This window comes from Entelurus aequoreus, linkage group LG27 (genome assembly GCF_033978785.1).
Source record: "Entelurus aequoreus isolate RoL-2023_Sb linkage group LG27, RoL_Eaeq_v1.1, whole genome shotgun sequence".
In the NCBI taxonomy this organism is placed as follows: domain Eukaryota; kingdom Metazoa; phylum Chordata; class Actinopteri; order Syngnathiformes; family Syngnathidae; genus Entelurus; species Entelurus aequoreus.
In genome coordinates this window covers 22941468-22960129 of record NC_084757.1, presented here as the reverse complement: position 1 = coordinate 22960129, position 18662 = coordinate 22941468, and the positions used below count along the sequence as shown (strand labels likewise).

At 42.1% G+C, this 18662-nt stretch overlaps 3 protein-coding genes across 7 annotated transcripts; all 3 read left to right on the top strand.

Moving 5' to 3' along the window:
- The first annotated feature begins 2314 nt into the window (after window positions 1-2314).
- Window positions 2315-3654, top strand: LOC133644463 (protein mono-ADP-ribosyltransferase TIPARP-like). The gene is made up of 2 exons (XM_062038964.1): window positions 2315-2730; window positions 2841-3654. Exons 1-2 carry the CDS (start codon window positions 2693-2695, stop codon window positions 3229-3231), a joined length of 429 nt encoding a protein of 142 aa, XP_061894948.1. The 5' UTR covers window positions 2315-2692; the 3' UTR covers window positions 3232-3654.
- A 107-nt stretch (window positions 3655-3761) lies between these two features.
- LOC133644458 (protein mono-ADP-ribosyltransferase TIPARP-like) lies at window positions 3762-8229 on the top strand. 5 transcript variants are annotated; one of them, XM_062038955.1, is made up of 7 exons: window positions 3762-3959; window positions 5516-5671; window positions 6135-6584; window positions 6692-6851; window positions 6929-7116; window positions 7176-7424; window positions 7534-8229. In XM_062038955.1, exons 2-7 carry the CDS (start codon window positions 5559-5561, stop codon window positions 7919-7921), a joined length of 1548 nt encoding a protein of 515 aa, XP_061894939.1. In that variant the 5' UTR covers window positions 3762-3959; window positions 5516-5558; the 3' UTR covers window positions 7922-8229. The 5 variants fall into 5 exon arrangements, with proteins under 5 accessions (XP_061894939.1, XP_061894942.1, XP_061894941.1 ...); XM_062038958.1 differs by having other exon boundaries at window positions 5632-5671; window positions 7534-8228; XM_062038957.1 differs by having other exon boundaries at window positions 5632-5671; window positions 6131-6584; window positions 7534-8228.
- A 4771-nt stretch (window positions 8230-13000) lies between these two features.
- LOC133644184 (protein mono-ADP-ribosyltransferase TIPARP-like) lies at window positions 13001-18593 on the top strand. Its single transcript, XM_062038526.1, has 6 exons — window positions 13001-13034; window positions 16011-16488; window positions 16584-16743; window positions 16821-17008; window positions 17068-17316; window positions 17427-18593. The coding sequence occupies exons 1-6, from the start codon at window positions 13007-13009 to the stop codon at window positions 17836-17838; spliced, it is 1515 nt and encodes a 504-aa protein (XP_061894510.1). The 5' UTR covers window positions 13001-13006; the 3' UTR covers window positions 17839-18593.
- The last annotated feature ends 69 nt before the right edge of the window (window positions 18594-18662 follow it).

The window sequence follows — 18662 nt, the reverse complement described above, 5'->3', positions numbered from 1 at the left end:
AAAATCTCCCCAAACTTGTCCCAAACGTTTGTGATACACAATTTTTTTGTCTTATGATTATTGTATTTAGGTTAGGGGCTAGGTGTAAATATTAACACATTAACTTAAACTATAATTTTAGACAAACAATATCTATTGTCTGACTACAAGAAGCATTGAAAAGTATATAAATAATAAGGCATAGGGAACCTTTTTTGAGAAAAAAAAAAAAGAAGATATTTAATATGTTTATGAGAAATGTATTGAATATTCCACTTAATATATTTGTGTGCAGAGAAGTTCCATGAATCCAGAGGTTGTTTATTCCGTCCTTGTTGAAATGGTCATGCAGCTGTGTGGTGACTCTGAAATAAGAATGTAACAATCAGATCACATGAAAACAGCTAAGACAATATACGTCATACAGGGAAATGCATTTTTAGACAATATGATTTGCCTGAGCGGCTAGGGAACACCAAAAAATGGATTAGAAAAGACAGATTGAAAATAATAATACAATTTTTTTTTTTTTTCCAGCGGGCCGGATGTTGGACTTTGGAGGGCCGTAACCGGCCCGCGGGCCGTAGTTTGGGGACCCCTTATCTACTCGATAAGCGCTAAATAAATGCAATCCATTATCATTAGTATATGATTAGCTACTGACGTAACACGACGTGACTCACATTTCGACATGTTACCATTGTAGCTCACTACAATGCCATGTTGTCTTACATTTCGTGTGATTCAACAATCATTTAGAAATAAATAATGTCTAATTACCTTTTCCTCCTTTTGCCCCGATGTCCATGAACTGAAACGTTGCATGTGTGCGGTGCAAACTCGCAATGGAACGAGTGCTCCAGGCTGCTTGGCTGTCGGGAGGAGAAAGGCACCGCTGTGTGGCCGCTCAGGTGCCGCGTCCTGCGGGGGAGACGCATGGCGGCAGCGCGACCCTTGTTGCATTGAAAGTGTTCTTATATTCTCCGCTGAAGCCCTCAAATTATGAAGTGGAGCTCCCGCCTCGGTTAAGCTACTTGTCGGCAGACATTTTGTCCACAACTTGGCTTTAAAAAAAAAAAAAAAACTTGTCTGAAAAGGGGCGGGGATTATACCGGAACCGGAATGCAACATCGCTCACACACACTAGTAAGATGCTCTTACACATAGTGGTAAAATGCTCGTATACACAATGGTAAGATGCGCTCATACACATAACTGAAATCTTTGCACACATACTACTGAAATTGTTGTCCCTTACACACATGTGTAAAAAGCACACACACACACGTGTGAAATCCGTTTATACATACTAGTGAAAAATAATTCCAGGTATGTGTGGGTGTGTGTGTGTGCGTGAGACAAAAACATTTCAGTAGTGTTTATAAGAGTGTTCCAGTAGTGTATGTAAGAATGTTTCAGTAGTGTTTATAAGAGTGTTTCAGTAGTGTTTATAAGAGTGTTTCAGTAGTGTTTATAAGAGTGTTTCAGTAGTGTATGTAAGATCATTTCAGTAGTGTTTATAAGAGTGTTTCAGTAGTGTTTATAAGAGTGTTTCAGTAGTGTATGTAAGATCATTTCAGTAGTGTTTATAAGAGTGTTTCAGTAGTGTATGTAAGATCATTTCAGTAGTGTTTATAAGAGTGTTTCAGTGGTGTTTATAAGAGTGTTTCAGTAGTGTATGTAAGAGTATTTCAGTAGTGTTTATAAGAGTGTTTCAGTAGTGTGTGTAAGAGTATTTCAGTAGTGTTTATAAGAGTGTTTCAGTAGTGTTTATAAGAGTGTTTCAGTAGTATATGTAAGAGCATTTCAGTAGTGTTTATAAGAGTGTTTCAGTAGTGTTTATAAGAGTGTTTCAGTAGTGTTTATAAGAGTGTTTCAGTAGTATATGTAAGAGCATTTCAGTAGTGTTTATAAGAGTGTTTCAGTAGTGTTTATAGGAGTGTTTCAGTAGTATATGTAAGAGCATTTCAGTAGTGTTTATAAGAGTGTTTCAGTAGTGTTTATAAGAGTGTTTCAGTAGTGTTTATAAGAGTGTTTCAGTAGTATATGTAAGAGCATTTCAGTAGTGTTTATAAGAGTGTTTCAGTAGTGTTTATAAGCGTGTTTCAGTAGTGTATGTAAGATCATTTCAGTAGTGTTTATAAGAGTGTCTCAGTAGTGTTTATAAGAGTGTTTCAGTAGTGTATGTAAGAGTATTTCAGTAGTGTTTATAAGATTGTTTCAGTAGTGTATGTAAGAGTATTTCAGTAGTGTTTATAAGAGTGTTTCAGTAGTGTGTGTAAGAGTATTTCAGTAGTGTTTATAAGAGTGTTTCAGTAGTGTATGTAAGAGTATTTCAGTAGTGTTTATAAGAGTGTTTCAGTAGTGTTTATAAGAGTGTTTCAGTAGTATATGTAAGAGCATTTCAGTAGTGTTTATAAGAGTGTTTCTGTAGGGTTTATAAGAGTGTTTCAGTAGTGTTTATAAGAGTGTTTCAGTAGTGTTTATAGGAGTGTTTCAGTAGTATATGTAAGAGCATGTCAGTAGTGTTTATAAGAGTGTTTCAGTAGGGTGTGTGAGAGAAAAAGATTTCAGTAGTGTATGTAAGAGCATTTCAGTAGTGTTTAAAAGAGTGTTTCAGTAGTGTGTATAAAAGAAAAAGATTTCAGTTGTTTATGTGAGAGCATTTCAGTCGTGTATGTAAGAGGTAATTCTGAATAATGTCAGCATCCATATGGTCCAGAATGCCCTGTACTGGGACAAGTATCAAAGGTCAGACTGTACTTATTGGACTTACCTCAGTTTGGTACAACATTTTGGATCAGTTCCAAGGTAAGCTGTGCCGCGATATTCTAAAGATGGGGATTGTTTTGCGCTCGCAGGAAAAAGGTGTCCATGCAGAAAAAGCACGGCAGCTGCCAGGAACCTTTGGAGCGCCATCTCTTCCACGGCACTAATCAAAAGGCCGCCAATGACATCTGCCAGAACAACTTTGACCCGTGCAAGCATATACACAGTAACGGCACCTACTTTGGCACCTCAGCCAAAACGTCCCATCGGTACACGACTCCAGGGGAGCCTGATGGGGTCCGCCACATGTTCTTAGCAAAAGTACTGGTGGGGAAGAAGATCTTGGGTCCGAATATTTTGCATAGCCGCTACGACGCCTGCGTTACAATAATGTCCGACGAGTTTATCGTCTCTGACAGCTGTCAGATCTACCCCTACTTCCTCATCAGTTTCAAAGGCGAGTCCGACTTCTTTGACATTTGACGCGGTACACGTTGGCAAAGAATGTTCCGTTTGTCATCCACAAAGAAAGTGAAGCACTGACTTGTACCAGACGGTCTATTTCTAGGCGCACTAGAGAGAGAAAAAAGGTACTTCAGTCGGATGAGGCGTTCACTGACCTCGTTTGATTCAAGATCACATAAAAGAGTATCTTTAACATGTTTCTCTCTTTAAACCACATTGCATTTCTTAAGATTTTAAATATTATTTATTCGCAACTGGCACTTGGTTAACAAAGTTTTGCTTGTGAATGATTATAATTATTGACTGTATAAAAGTTGTTGTTCAAAATGATCAATTGTTGTTTTTGACTAATTTATTTTAAAGGCAATACAATGCTGAGTCAGGTTTGTTCAAATATTCTGTCTCAGCATGGGCTCCTGAAGAGGGGGTCCAGACTGAGGCCAAGGGGAAAAAACTCATAGCCATAGCACACATAAGCATGTGTGTAAGAGGGTAACATCAAACATCAAAGGACACTAAAGAGATAAAAGTGCAGGGCTGATGCAACCAGCCATTTCTACATACAGCTACAAAAATTAAAAACATACAGACTGAGGTGGCCTCTGCGGTGTTCCACGCCATCGTCTGCTGGGGTGGGGGGAGCATGGCCAGAGACAGGAGCTGACCCAACAACGCAACCAAGAGAGCCAACTCCACCCTCGGCCAGTGTCCAGTCTGCATGGATGAACGAGGATGCCTTCATAAAGGTAACTGATGTTAAATATTAATTTCTACCTTTCATCATTCAAATGTATTTCACATTGTTTTCTGTATGTAAAACAATAATTATTCTTTATCAATGTGGTTTTAACCTTAAAATAATGGTATTGTATCATGCAAACTTGGTGTGTGTATAAATAATACAGTCAACAGAGCTCCTATTATGTAAAGCAGGGGGGTCAAACTCATTTTAGATGGGGGGCCACATGGAGAACAATCTACTCCCAGAAAAATCACGGCACGATAACTTTAAAAAAAAAAGCCAACTTCAGATTGTTTTCTTTGTTTAAAAATAGAACAAGCACATTCTGAAAATGTACAAATAATAATGTTGTTGTTTTTTTTTTACTGAGATTTATTGCATAGGAGGGCACTGCAACTTTAGAAAAATAGAGAAAAAACAGCTGAGCAGACCTCAGATGTGTTAAAAGCAAAGTGACTTTCCGATTTATTACTAATAGTTTTCAAACTTATATCACCAAGTACCACCATAATGACCAACATTAAAATGCAGTAGCGTAGTAGGCCTAACTATTTCATTAAAAAAGGCTGCTGTTTTATTTAACAACTTTATTTTAAAATTGTCCATTGCAACATTACACACAGTTTTTGAATATATTAAAATTAAACACAGTTTATTCAAGTGATTCTTTGGCGTACCACTTGAAGGAGCCCGCGTACCACTAGTGGTACACGTAATAACAATAATAATACTAATAGATTTTATTTGTAAAAAGCACTTTATATTGAGTAAACAATCTCAAAGTGCTACAGTGTATTAAAAAAATAAAATAAAAATAAAATACAATTAAATGTAAAAAAAACATTTTTTAAATAAAAAATAAATAAAACGATAATAAAGAAATAAATACAAAATTAAAACTAGAACAGCCAAATAGCTATATTTAGTAAGCATACATCTAAAAAAAAGGCTTTTTTAAAAAAAAAGAAGGGCTTTTAAGCCTTTTTCAAAAGCTCTCCACAGTCTGTGGTGCCCTCAGGTGGTCAGGGAGAGCGTTCCACAGACTGGGAGCGGCGGAGCACAGTTTGAGAATCCCTGTCCTACACAGAGTATATTTGCAGTATCATATTTTTGTCATTTAAAAGATGACATGACCATAATGGTAGTTATGGCCACGGTTATGAGTATTAGTTAAAAAAAAAAATACTCAAGTGTTTTGTGTCTGATTTGCTAAGTTAAAATTACATTTTGCTAGCATTTAAAATGGGAAAATACACAATTATTTGTAAATACAATTTGAAAAATATGCAGAATATTCCCATAAAACAATTTGGATTGTATCTATAGTAAGTAAAATAAAGTTGGAATTGAAAACATTTTTTATTAAAAATGCCAGGTTGCTTATAATACATAGATTGATTTAATATAATATAATCTTCATATTTTTGTTATAACTAAAATGCACAATGCTAGGTTTTAGTCATTGGTATTGTACTTATCAAAAAAGACAATTTTATGCACAATACAAAGTTGAACTGATTTTACTTTTAATTTTTAATTTTTTTTTAAATCCATACTTAGAACAGCGAGTCAAAACATCAAGCTTTCACAAAGCATTAAAGACATGAAAAAAATCCATCTGTCTTTCATCATCATTACCGACCTGACATCGTCCTTGAGGAACTTTCTCTTTGCAGTCCACATTGTCCCTGCAGTCAACGTTCAGGAGCCGAGAAGGTAAGTTTCTTAACTATAAACTTTAAGTTATTGATCAAAGTCGAGTAAATTACGTCATTTTGGGGCTAAGGGGTGTTTGCTTTGACTAGACTAGACTTCTAAAAGCTAAGTGGATTGAAAAGGAAAAAAAGTCTGAATTTACAAAACCCAAAACCAGTGAAGTTGGCACGTTGTGTAAATCGTAAATAAAAACAAAATACGATGATTCTCAAATTCCTTTCAACCTATATTCAATTGAATAGCCTGCAAAGACAAGATACTTAACGTTCAAACTGAAAAACTTTATTTATTGCAAATACTATCTCATTTGGAATTTGATGCCTGCAACAAGTTTAAAAAAAGCTGGCACAAGTGGCAAAACAGCCTGGGCCCGAGTATTGAATATAGGTTGAAAAGGATTTGCAAATCATTGTATTCTGTTGTACTCTTCTGAAGCCAGACTAACCAACCCCTTCCAAGTCAGCATCCACTTGACCCAGAAGACCAGCAGCTTCACCCAGCAGCCCCCCATCAGCATGACCTCGCCCAAGGTTGTGAAACATGGCTCGACCCACAAGACCTGCACGTTACTCAACATCTCGGATAACGTGCTTCAGCCTGCCCCTCCTGGTCAGGCGCCCCCAGATGGCCAAACGTCTCCATCGCCAGCCGCCCAGATAACCTCCGAGTCCCCCGCACAGCCGCCTTTGTTCCACACAAAGAGCTTGAACGACGTGGAGATCTGCGACAGTTTCCTGCTGGGGAAGTGCCCCGAGGGGACGTCGTGTCCAAAGCATCACACGGCCTTGCCATTCCACTGGCAGCTGTGGTGCCTCAAGACGCTGACCTGGGTGGATGTGCAATCTTCTGCCCAAGTTCTCCTGGAGCGTAAGTACTGCAAAGTGGACCAGGACACTGCCTACCTCCATGACGGGTGAGTGGACGGGGAAGGGGGTTGGGAGGGGGGTTGGAAACGGTGTTGGGAGGCGTTGAGGGGGTTCACTCGCCTCTGCTTGGTTTCTTCTGGTCTCTGCTCAATAGGAAAAGGCTCCACAAAGTGCATTTCGACACCATGAAGATATCCTGCTCGTCCACGTACAGCAGCGTCAGACGCCTGAGCAACTCGGAGAGTCACCCGTACTTCCCCGCCAAGTGGCGCATCTACTGGAGGGACATCTCATATTGGAAGGAGTACACCCAGGTCCATTTGTCTTGCCAAGTGTCATGAAGATCTCTCAGGCGTGGAGTCTGGAACTTTTGTTTGTGAATGTGTTGCAGGGCCAGTCCGACTTTCTCCTTAGGAAGATTAGCCAGAAGGAACCACACTGTTCTTTAATCATCGATGCCCAGAAGTACAAGGTGGATTTCACCAACATGACCCAAATCAATGTCAAGACCGGCTACCAGAGGGATGTCCGCTGTGTAGCAGTTTACCGCTCGCCTGAGTCTATGCACCCTTACTTGAAGTTGGTAACCCCGTTTATCAAGTTCTTGGCCGTGACTCACTTTGCTTCACCTCCTCCAGGACAGAGCCTGCCCAGCCTTTCCTTCAGCCCAACTTTAGTGTGGACCCTCTGGAGGACTTCACCTCCTGGTACCCTCCAGTGTGGTCTTTAGACTCAAAGCAGGACATGAATCTGGTTAATGTTCCGGCCTGTTCAAGGGCCTTCAAGACTGTCCAGAAAGTCTTCAATGAGGGTCTGCATGAGCGCATGGTGGACATTGTCAGCATCTATATGGTCCAGAATGCCCTGCACTGGGACAAGTATCAAAGGTCAGACTGTACTTATTGGACTTACCTCAGTTTGGTACAACATTTTGGATCGTTCCAAGGTAAGCTGTTCCGCGATGTTCTAAAGATGGGGATTGTTTTGCGCTCGCAGGAAAAAGGTGTCCATGCAGAAAAAGCATGGCAGCTACCAGGAACCTTTGGAGCGCCTTCTCTTCCACGGCACTAAGCAAAAGGCTGTCAATGACATCTGCCAGAACAACTTCGACCCGTGCAAGGCCATAGACGGTGACGGCACCTACTTTGCCGCCTCAGCCGAAACGTCCCATTTGTACACGACTTCGGGGGAGCCTGATGGGGTCCGCCACATGTTCTTAGCAAAAGTCCTGGTGGGGAAGAAGATCTCGGACCCGTATTCTTGGCAGAGCCGCTACGATGCCTGCATTAACATGACAGAATGGCCCGACGTGTTTATCGTCTCTGACAGCTGTCAGATCTACCCCTACTTCCTCATCAGTTTCACAGACTTCATCAACATTTGACGCGGTCAACGTTGGCAAAGAATGTTCCGTTTGTCATCCACAAAGAAAGTGAAGCACTGACATGTACCAGACGGTCTATTTTTAGGGGTACCAGAGAGAGAAAAAAGGTACTTCAGTCGGATGAGGCGTTCACTGACCTCGTTTGATTCAAGATCACATAAAAGAGTATCTTTAACATGTTTCTCTCTTTAAACCACATTGCATTTCTTAAGATTTTAAATATTATTTATTCGCAACTGGCACTTGATTAACAAAGTTTTGCTTGTGAATAATTATAATTATTGACTATATAAAAGTTGTTGTTCAAAATCATCTATTGTTGTTTTTGACTAATTTAGCAAGTCATTTTAAAGTGCTGAGTTTGATTTGTTCAAATATTCTGTCCCAATATGGGCTCCTGAAGAGGGGGTCCAGACTGAGGCCAAGGGGAAAAACTCATAGCCATAGCACACATAAGCATGTGTGTAAGAGGGTAACATCAAAGAAAACAAAGGACACTAAAGACATTAAAAGAGCAGAGCTGATGCAACCAACTATTTCTACATACAGCTACAAAAATAAAATTTAAAAAAAACATACAGACTGAGGTGGCCTCTGCGGTGTTCCACGCCATCATCTGCTGGGGTGGGGGGAGCATGGCCAGAGACAGGAGCTGACCCAACAAAGATTAAGATTAAAGATTAAAGTACCAATGATTGTCACACACACACTAGATGTGGTGAAATTTGTCCTCTGCATTTGACCCCTCCCCTTGGGGAGCAGTGGGCAGCAGCGGCGCCGTGCCCGGGAATCATTTTTGGTGATTTAACCCCCAACTCCAACCCGTGTTGCAACCAAGAGAGCCAAGGTAGGTGGGTTGGTGGCCTCTGTGGTAGCTGGGGGTGTGCGTTGTTGTGGTTTACGGGGTCGGTCGCTTTTTTTTGTTTTGGTTTCGGCGGCCGCGGGTGTTCGTACTGCGGACCGGCGGCGGTGGTGATGGTTGCTGTGGTACTGCCGGCGGTTGGCGTCGCTGTGTTGGGTTGGAGTGGTTGGGGGGCTGTGGCTGGTATCTGTGCGCTTGTGAGGTTGTGGGGGCTGGCTGGCGTTGGCTTGCCGGCTGGTTTGGGGGCTGGCGTGCGGACGAGGTGCATTGACTTCTTCCCCCGTTGGGGGGCGCCATCCCCTGCCCGGGACTCGTATGGGTACGTTGCTGTGTGGATGGCCGGGATGCGGTGTTTGCATTGGGCATGGGGGCTGTGCAGTTTTTCTGCGTTTGGTTGCTGGTATGGGCTCTGCGGGGTTGGGTTGGGGCGGGCTTGGGTGGGGTCCCTGCCCGTGTGGCCCGACCTTGCGCTGTGGGGTTTCTGTTGGCGACTTGATGTGGTGGCGGCGCGGCGCCCGTGTCTGGTCTGGATGCTGTGTCTCGGTTGTTTGGGCGGTGGTGTATTTGTGCGGGTTTGGGTTGGGGTGGTGGGGTCTTTTGGTGGTGGTGGTGGGGGGCGGGGGGGGGGGTCTCTCTTGTTTGCGTGTTGGCGTTTGGGCTTGCTGGCGGGCTGGCGCTGGCTGGTCTCCGTGATCCTGTTGGCGTGTGGTTGCCAGTCGCGTTTTTTTTTATCGCTTTGATTTGATTGGGTGGTGCTGGCTGTCTGGGGGTGTTGTGGCTGCTGTTTCTGCTGCCGTTTGTTTGTGGTGTGGGCGCCCGTGGCTGCTGGGTCTGGTGCAGGGGGGTGGCTGATGTTGTGACTGGTGGCAGCGCGCGCGCGTGGTGGTTGTCGGGGGCTGACAAACTGTGTATATGTATGTATATGTGTGTGTATGTATGTATGTATGTATATATATATGTGTGTATGTATGTGTATGTGTACATGTGTATGTGTATGTGTATGTATATAGATATGTAGGTATATTTCTGGGGGTACGTTCTGGGCCTGCCTGTCGGGTGGGGGTCGGCGCCTCGGGCTACTGCATCCGGACTGCGTGTCTGGAGCTCCTGGGTCCCACCGTCCATCCCTTCCGGGTGCCCGTCTTGGCTGGGGCCTGCTGGGTCTGGTCCCTGCGTCTACTGTGGTAGCTTGGTGCTGCAAGGTATTCCGAGGTGCTGCGAGTCGGCCAGTTGTTGGGGTAGCGACCTTGTGTGTCAGCATGTCTGTGATCTTCTATTAATTCTTTTTTTTTTTTTATAGATTTAATTATTTATTTATTCTTTTTTTTTAAATTACATTTGATTAATATTATTATTATTATTATTAATTAATTAATTTTATTTATTTATTTCCCCTACCTCAGGGGGGGACTTGGTGGGGCGGTTGCTGGTTGTTCCATCTCCATCGTTGGGGTCCCTGCGGGTGGGGTGGGTGGTTCCCGTGGCCCCGTGCTGGGTGGTCCTGTGGCGGCCGGCTTGGGTGGGGTGGCCGTGGGATGGCCTCGTCGCGCTCTCCAGGGGTGGGGTGGGGGGGAGGGGTTGGGGCTCGTGGGGGCCCGGTTGCCGGTGGGGCGGGGGCGGTCTTCCCGTATGGTTGCGGGGGGTCTCCGGGCCCCTCGGGCAGGGCGTCCCGCCTTTCTGTCCGTGTGGGGTGTGGTCTCTCGCTGGCTTGGGGTCTGGCTGCCCTTTGCTTTTCTCGTGCCTTGTCCTCTGCCGGGTGCGTCTGTCTGCGGCCTGCTGCTGGCCCTTGTGGGCGGCGCGGTGGGCCCGGCTCTGGGGTTCCTGTCGCTTTCCGGCTTGGCTGCGTGGGGGCGGTGGTCCCTGGTTCCCTGGGCACCACACCTACTGTTTGTGGGATGGGCTCTCGGGGAGGCTGGGGCCGTACTCTGGCTCCCGCACACACTGGAAGTCAAATGTATTGTACATGCAAATTCACATATACTCACATACATACATACACACATACATAGGTACCTACGCTCCCACATACATATACAAATACAGAACATATTTACACACTCAAAGTTCGTACATCCACACGCACGCTCATTATACAAACATACTGTATATACATACTGTACATATACATTTACTGTAAAAACATACATTTACACATACTGTACATATACACTCACTGTACAAACACACACATACACATACTGTACATATACATTCACTGTACAAACACACACAAACATATACTGTACATATACATTCACTGTACAAACACACATATACACATACTGTACATATACATTCACTGTACAAACACACATACTGTATACACATACTGTACATATACATTCACTGTACAAACACACATACACATTCTATACATATACATTCACTGTACAAACACACATATACGCATACTGTACATATACATTCACTGTACAAGCACACATATACACATACTGTAAATATACAAGTACATATGCACACATACACTCATGCACATAATCACGTTTCGTCAAACATATATTAACGTTGTTGCCCTAGGGCAGGGGTGGGCAATTAATTTTTACCGGGGGCCGCATGAGCAACCCGAGCACTGCTGGAGGGCCACACTGACAATATTTCAATTAAATTTTGCTCAAATTATTTTTGATATACCGTAAGATAGATAATAATAATAATAATATTTTCATTTAACCTAACTTATCTTTATACAAAAGCAGATGGCTTTTGATGGTTTTATTTTTAACACTTTCTTACACAACACTTCCTGAGACGTAGCACACAAACAGTGCAGTATGCGCAAAGTTTTACTTCTGCCACCAATTGTAGCGTCCAGAAGAAGTGCACATCAAGTCTGACGCTCTTTTTAAACTTTTATTGAGCAAGCTATACTAACACAGCTCAACATATCTTGTTCCTTCCACACGCACGTCTCCTCACTCCTCATTTACGCAACTCAAGAAGACAACATCTACTTCAGCAGGTCGTTACACTATATTCTTTAAACACAGCAAGCTGTGTACCACAAATAAGCACACAGCTTTACCTTTACTTGGCAGTCCATGTCTTGTTGAAAACACGCCATTCGTCATCAACTTTTCTCTTTTTAGAGTCTCGGGGATAACCGGGCATCACTTGTCGCTGTGCGCCTTCCCTCACAGGACATACGCACATATAACACTTTTCAAAATAAAAGCAGCACAGTTGTATTGCACGCACGACAAAGATGTTTTTTTTAATTTATTTTGTAATTTGAGATTGCCGCTGCGCGCACGAGCATACGTCCACACGGAAGTAATACAAATAACGCTTTTCAAAACAAAAGCAGCACCGTTGTATTGCACACTCGAAATAGATGCTTTTTAAAATGTATTTTGTAATTTATAATTGGCCTCACGCGGGCCAGACAGGGACGTACAAAGGGCCGGATGCGGCCCGCAGGCCGCATAATGCGGCCCACAGGCCGCATAATGCCCAGGTCTGCCCTAGGGTGAACTGGGTATAACACATGGCACACTGACAAAGCTTAACCTATTGTTACTATAACAATCTACAAGGTTAATGTAGGTTGCTTCTCTTTCTTCCCCTCCATTTTTCTGCATTCTTTCGTATCTCAAGTTATCATTACGTATATGTATTGTTGCATTTGAACAATTGTATTGTTGATAATAAAGGTAAACTATTGGTATTGTTTAATATTAATAGCACTATTTCTATTGGTATTCATATTGCTCCATTTTTAGTGTAATAATGCTCATTGACATTTCTGTATTATTTTTTATTTTCGCTAACTGCTTATTTGCTATTACTTTTACCATCATATTTGTACATGTCGTATTTGCTGATGTTGCTCTGTTGTTGTTTTTGTTGTGTGTGCTGTTGTTGTTTTTGTCTCTCTGTCTAATCCCCCTCTTGTCCCCACAATTCCCCCCTCTGTCTTCCTTTTTTTTTCTCTTTCTATCCCCTCCTGCTCCGGCCCGGCTGCACCAAATGATAATATAAATACATTTAATAAAGTCAAAATACAAATAAGGCAACAAGAGAAGTATCCTACACTTCTCTTTTGTCAAGTAAATCTGAACAGCCGATGTGGGCATCTACATCTACTATATGATTTGCCTGAGAAGCTGGGCAGGACATTATTAAAAAAAAAAAAAAGAGACAGGAGCTGACCCAACAAAGCAACCAAGAGAGCCAACTCTACCCTCGGCCAGTGTCCAGTCTGCATGGATGAACGAGGATGCCTTCATAAAGGTAACTGATGTTAAATGTTAATTTCTACATTTCATCATTCAAATGTGTTTCACATTTTTTTCTGCATGAAAAACAATAATTATTCTTTATAAATGTGGTTTTAACCATAAAATAATGGTAATGTATTATGCAAACCTGGTGTGTGTATGAATAATACAGTCAACAGAGCTCCTATTATGTAAAGCAGGGGGGTCAAACTCATTTTAGTTGGGGGGCCACATGGAGAACAATCTAATCCCAGGACTGGTAAAATCAAGGCACGATAACTTAAAAAAAAAGCCAACTTCAGATTGTTTTCTTTGTTTAAAAATAGAACAAGCACATTCTGAAAATGTACAAATAATAATGTTGTTGTTTTTTTTGTACCGAGATTTAATGCATAGAAGGGCACTGCAACTTTAGAAAAATAGAGAAAAAACAGCTGAGCAGACCTCAGCTGTGTCAAAAGTAAAGTGACTTTCCGATTTATTACGAGTAGTTTTCAAACTTTTATCACCAAGTACCACCATAATGACCAACATTAAAATGCAGTAGCATAGTAGGCCTAACTATTTCATTAAAAAAGGCCGCTGTTTTATTTAACAACTTTATTTTAAAATTGTCCATTGCAACATTACACACAGTTTTTGAATATATTAAAATGAAACACAGTAGTTTATTCAAGTGATTCTTTGGCGTACCACTTGAAGGAGCCCGCGTACCACTGGTGGTACACGTAATAATAATAATTATAATAATACTAATAGATTGTATTTGTAAAAAGCACTTTATATTGAGTAAACAATCTCAAAGTGCTACAGTGTATTAAAAAAATAAAATAAAATACAATTAAAAACAAACAAACATTTTTTTAAATTAAAAAAAAAAAAAACGATAATAAAGAAATAAATACAAAATAACAACTAGAACAGCCAAATAGCTATAACTAGTATGCATATATCTAAAGAAAAGCCTTTTTTAAAAGCTTCCATAGTCTGTGGTGCCCTGAGGTTGTCAGGGAGAGCGTTCCACAGACTGGGAGCGGCGGAGCACAGTTTGAGAATCCCTGTCCTTTACAGAGTATATTTGCAGTATCATCTTTTTGTCATTTAAAAGATGACATGACCTGCGATGATGTGGCGACTTGTCCAGGGTGTACCCCGCCTTCCGCCCGATTGTAGCTGAGATAGGCTCCTGCGCCCCCCGCGACCCCGAAGGGAATAAGCGGTAGAAAATGGATGGATGGATGGATGACCATAATGGTAGTTATGGCCACGGTTATGAGTATTAGTTAAAAAAAAAAATACTCAAGTGTTTTGTGTCTGATTTGCTAAGTTAAAATTACATTCTGTATTTATATTTAAAATGGGAAAATACACAATTATTTGTAAATACAATTTGGAAAATATGCAGAATATTCCCATAAAACAATTTGGATTGTATCTATAGTAAGTAAAATAAAGTTGGAATTGAAAAAAATTTTGATTAAAAATGCCAGGTTGCTTATAATACATAGATCGATTTAATATAATATAAACTTCATATTTTTTTTATAACTAAAATGCACAATGCTAGGTTTTAGTAATTGGTATTGTACTTTTTAAAAAAGACAATATTATGCACAATACAAAGTTGAACTGATTTTACTTTTAATTTTTTTTTTTTTTTAAATCCATACTTTGAACAGCGAGTCAAATAATACAAAGGTAAAAAAATCAAGCTTTTACAAAGCATTAAAGACATGAAAAAAATCCACCCGTCTTTCATCATCATTACCATCCTGACATCGTCCTTGAGGAACTTTCTCTTTGCAGTCCACATTGTCCCTGCAGTCAACGTTCAGGAGCAGAGAAAGTAAGTTTCTTAACTATAAACTTTAAGTTGTTAATCAAAGTCGAGTAAATTACGTCATTCTGGGGCTAAGGGGTGTTTGCTTTGACTAGACTATACTTCTAAAAGCTAAGTGGATTGAAGAGAAAAAAAAAGTCTGAATTTACAAAACCCAAAACCAGTGCAGTTGGCACGTTGCGTAAATCGTAAATAAAAACAAAATACAATGATTCTCAAATTCCTTTCAACCTATATTCAATTGAATAGCCTGCAAAGACAAGATACTTAACGTTCAAACTGAACACCGTTATTTTTTGCAAAAACTAGCTCAGATGCCTGCAACAAGTTTCAAAAAAGCTGGCACAAGTGGCAAAACAGCCTGGGCCCGAGCTCATCTAAGATGGACTGATGCAAAGTGGAAAAGTGTTCTGAGGTCTGACGAGTCCACATTTCAAATTGTTTTTGGAAACGTTGTGTCCTTTGGAATAAAGAGGAAAAGAACCATCCGGATTGTTATAGGTGCAAAGTTGAAAAGCCAGCATCTGTGATGGTATGGAGGTGTATTAGTGCCCAAGGCATGGGTAATTTACACATCTGTGAAGGCACCATTAATGCTGAAAGGTACATACAGGTTTTGGAGCAACATATGTCGCCATCCAAGCAACGTTATCATGGACGCCCCTGCTTATTTCAGCAAGACAATGCCAAGCCACGTGTTACAACAAAGTGACTTCATAGTAAAAGAGTGCGGGTACTAGACTGGCCTGCCTGTAGTCTAGACCTGTCTCCCATTGAAAATGTGTGGTGCAACATGAAGCCTAAAATACGACAACGGAGATCCCGGACTGTTGAACAAATTAAGCTGTACATCAAGCAAGAATGGTAAATAATTCCACCAGAAAAGCTTCAAAAATTGGTCCACTCAGTTCCCAAATGTTTACTGAGTGTTGTTAAAAGGAAAGGCCATGTAACACAGTGGTAAAAATGCCCCTGTGCCAACTTGTTTGCAATGTGTTGCTGCCATTAAATTATAAGTTAATGATTATTTGCAACAAAAAATAAGTTTTGCAGTTCGAACATTAAATAGCTTGTCTTTGCAGTCTATTCAATTGAATATAGGTTGAAAAGGATTTGCAAATCATTGTATTCTGTTGTACTCTTCTGAAGCCAGACTAACCAACTCCTTCCAAGTCAGCATCCACTTGACCCAGAAGACCAGCAGCTTCACCCAGCAGCCCCCCATCAGCATGACCTCGCCCAAGGTTGTGAAACATGGCTCGACCCACAAGACCTGCGCGTTACTCAGCATCTCGGATAACGTGCTTCAGCCTGCCCCTCCTGGTCAGGCGCCCCCAGATGGCCAAGCGTCTCCATCGCCAGCCGCCCAGATAACCGCTGAGTCCCCCGCACAGCCGCCTTTGTTCCACACAAAGAGCTTGAACGACGTGGAGATCTGCGACAGTTTCCTGCTGGGGAAGTGCCCCGAGGGGACGTCGTGTCCAAAGCATCACACGGCCTTGCCATTCCACTGGCAGCTGTGGTGCCTCAAGACGCTGACCTGGGTGGATGTGCAATCTTCTGCCCAAGTTCTCCTGGAGCGTAAATACTGCAAAGTGGACCGGGACACTGTCTGCCTCCATGACGGGTGAGTGGACGGGGAACGGGGTTGGAAACGGTGTTGGGGGGCGTTGAGGGGGCTCACTCGCCTCTGCTTGGTTTCATCTGGTCTCTGCTCTATAGGAAAAGGCTCCACAGAGTGCATTTTGACACCATGAAGATATCCTGCTCGTCCACGTACAGCAGCGTCAGACGCCTGAGCAACTCTGAGAGTCACCCGTACTTCCCCGCCAAGTGGCGCATCTACTGGAGGGACATCTTACATTGGAAGGAGTACACCCAGGTCCATTTGTCCCGCCAAGTGTCATGAAGATTTCTCAGGCATGGAGTCGGGAACTTTTGTTTGTGAATGTGTTGCAGGACCAGTCTGACTTTCTCCTTAGGAAGATTAGCCAGAAGGAGCCACACTGTTCTTTAATCATTGATGCCAAGAAGTACAAGGTGGACTTTACCAACATGACCCAAATTAATGTCAAGACCGGCTACCAGAGGGATGTCCGCTGCGTAGCAGTTTACCGCTCGCCTGAGTCTATGCACCCTTACTTGAAGTTGGTAACCCCGTTTATCAAGTTCTTGGCCGTGACTCACTTTGCTTCACCGCCTCCAGGACAGAGCCTGCCCAGCCTTTCCTTCAGCCCAACTTTTGTGTGGACCCTCTGGAGGACTTCACCTCCTGGTACCCTCCAGTGTGGTCTTTAGACTCAAAGCAGGACATGAACCTGGTGAATGTTCCGGCCTGTTCAAGGGCCTTCAAGACTGTCCAGAAAGTCTTCAATGAGGGTCTGCATGAGAGCGAGGTGGACATTGTCAGCATCCATATGGTCCAGAATGCCCTGCACTGGGACAAGTATCAACGGTCAGACTGTACTTATTGAACTTACCTCAGTTTGGTACAACATTTTGGATCAGTTCCAAGGTAAGCTGTGCCGCGATGTTCTAAAGATGGGGATTGTTTTGCGCTCGCAGGAAAAAGGTGTCCATGCAGAAAAAGCACGGCAGCTGCCAGGAACCTTTGGAGCGCCATCTCTTCCACGGCACTAAACAAAAGGCCGTCAATGACATCTGCCAGAACAACTTCGACCCGTGCAAGCATAAATCCAGTAACGGCACCTACTTTGCTGCCTCAGCCAAAACGTCCCATTTGTACACGACTTTGGGGGAGCCTGATGGGGTCCGCCACATGTTCTTAGCAAAAGTCCTGGTGGGGAAGAAGATCTTGGGCCCGTATTCTTGGCAAGACCGCTACGACGCCTGCGTTAACAAAACATATCTGCCCGACGAGTTTATCGTCTCTGACAGCTGTCAGATCTACCCCTACTTCCTCATCAGTTTCAAAGACGAGTCCGACTTCATCGACTTCGACTTCATCGACATTTGACACGGTCCACGTTGGCAAAGAATGTTCCGTTTGTCATCCACAAAGAAAGTGAAGCACTGGCATGTACCAGACGGTCTATTTCTAGGCCAGGGGTCACCAACCTTTTTGAAACCAAGGGCTACTTCTTGGGTACTGATTAATGCGAAGGGCTACCAGTTAGATACACACTTAAATAAATTGCCAGAAGTAGCCAATTTGCTCAATTTACCTTTAACTCTGTTATTATTAATAATTAATGATCTTTATCTTTGTGGAAACACTGATCATCTTAATGATTTCTCACAATAAATATATATAGAAACAGATAAATATCAATATGCAACACTTTATTTTTATATTTTCTCTTAAGTGCACATTTTTCAAATTGAACATTTTCAAATGATCACTTCTAAGACAGTCTTGTGAAATCACAATATCCCATTTTAACTAGCTAGCCACTAACATTTTTTAACAAATCATGAAGTACTTTGCACCATGTTTGTACAAATAATAACTCATGTAAAATACAAAAGTAAACTCTCAAATTTTTAAATCATGTCACACTTTGAACTGGACACCAAATCTGTTATCTGTTTCTTTGTCAGTTAGTGGGAAGCCTGCCATTGCATGCTGTTAACTAGTGTGTTGTACTCTGGTGTGTAACTTGACACTGCAACTCTGAGTGAGTCTTGCAGATGTGCATCAGTGAGGCGTGTTCTGTGTTTGTTCTTGATGAAGTTCATGTCAGAAAAGGCTGATTCACAAAGATAAGATTTTTCCTCATTGTTTGCGGAACCTTCTTAATCTTTTGGACATATTTTCACAGCAATCTGGCCTTAAGCTTA

What these genes read in the sequence shown, in the direction of transcription:
- LOC133644463 (XM_062038964.1), top strand. Translation starts at nt 2,693, where the DNA reads ATGGTCCAGAATGCCCTGTACTGGGACAAGTATCAAAG. An exon ending in TACTGGGACAAGTATCAAAG is followed by an intron (nt 2,731 to 2,840) that starts GTCAGACTGTAC and finishes TTGCGCTCGCAG; the next exon opens with GAAAAAGGTGTCCATGCAGA.
- LOC133644458 (XM_062038955.1), top strand. Translation starts at nt 5,559, where the DNA reads ATGAAAAAAATCCATCTGTCTTTCATCATCATTACCGACCTGACATCG. An exon ending in ACTGCCTACCTCCATGACGG is followed by an intron (nt 6,585 to 6,691) that starts GTGAGTGGACGG and finishes TCTGCTCAATAG; the next exon opens with GAAAAGGCTCCACAAAGTGC. An exon ending in TCTATGCACCCTTACTTGAA is followed by an intron (nt 7,117 to 7,175) that starts GTTGGTAACCCC and finishes CACCTCCTCCAG; the next exon opens with GACAGAGCCTGCCCAGCCTT.
- LOC133644184 (XM_062038526.1), top strand. Translation starts at nt 13,007, where the DNA reads ATGGATGAACGAGGATGCCTTCATAAAG. An exon ending in ACGAGGATGCCTTCATAAAG is followed by an intron (nt 13,035 to 16,010) that starts GTAACTGATGTT and finishes ACTCTTCTGAAG; the next exon opens with CCAGACTAACCAACTCCTTC. An exon ending in TCTATGCACCCTTACTTGAA is followed by an intron (nt 17,009 to 17,067) that starts GTTGGTAACCCC and finishes CACCGCCTCCAG; the next exon opens with GACAGAGCCTGCCCAGCCTT.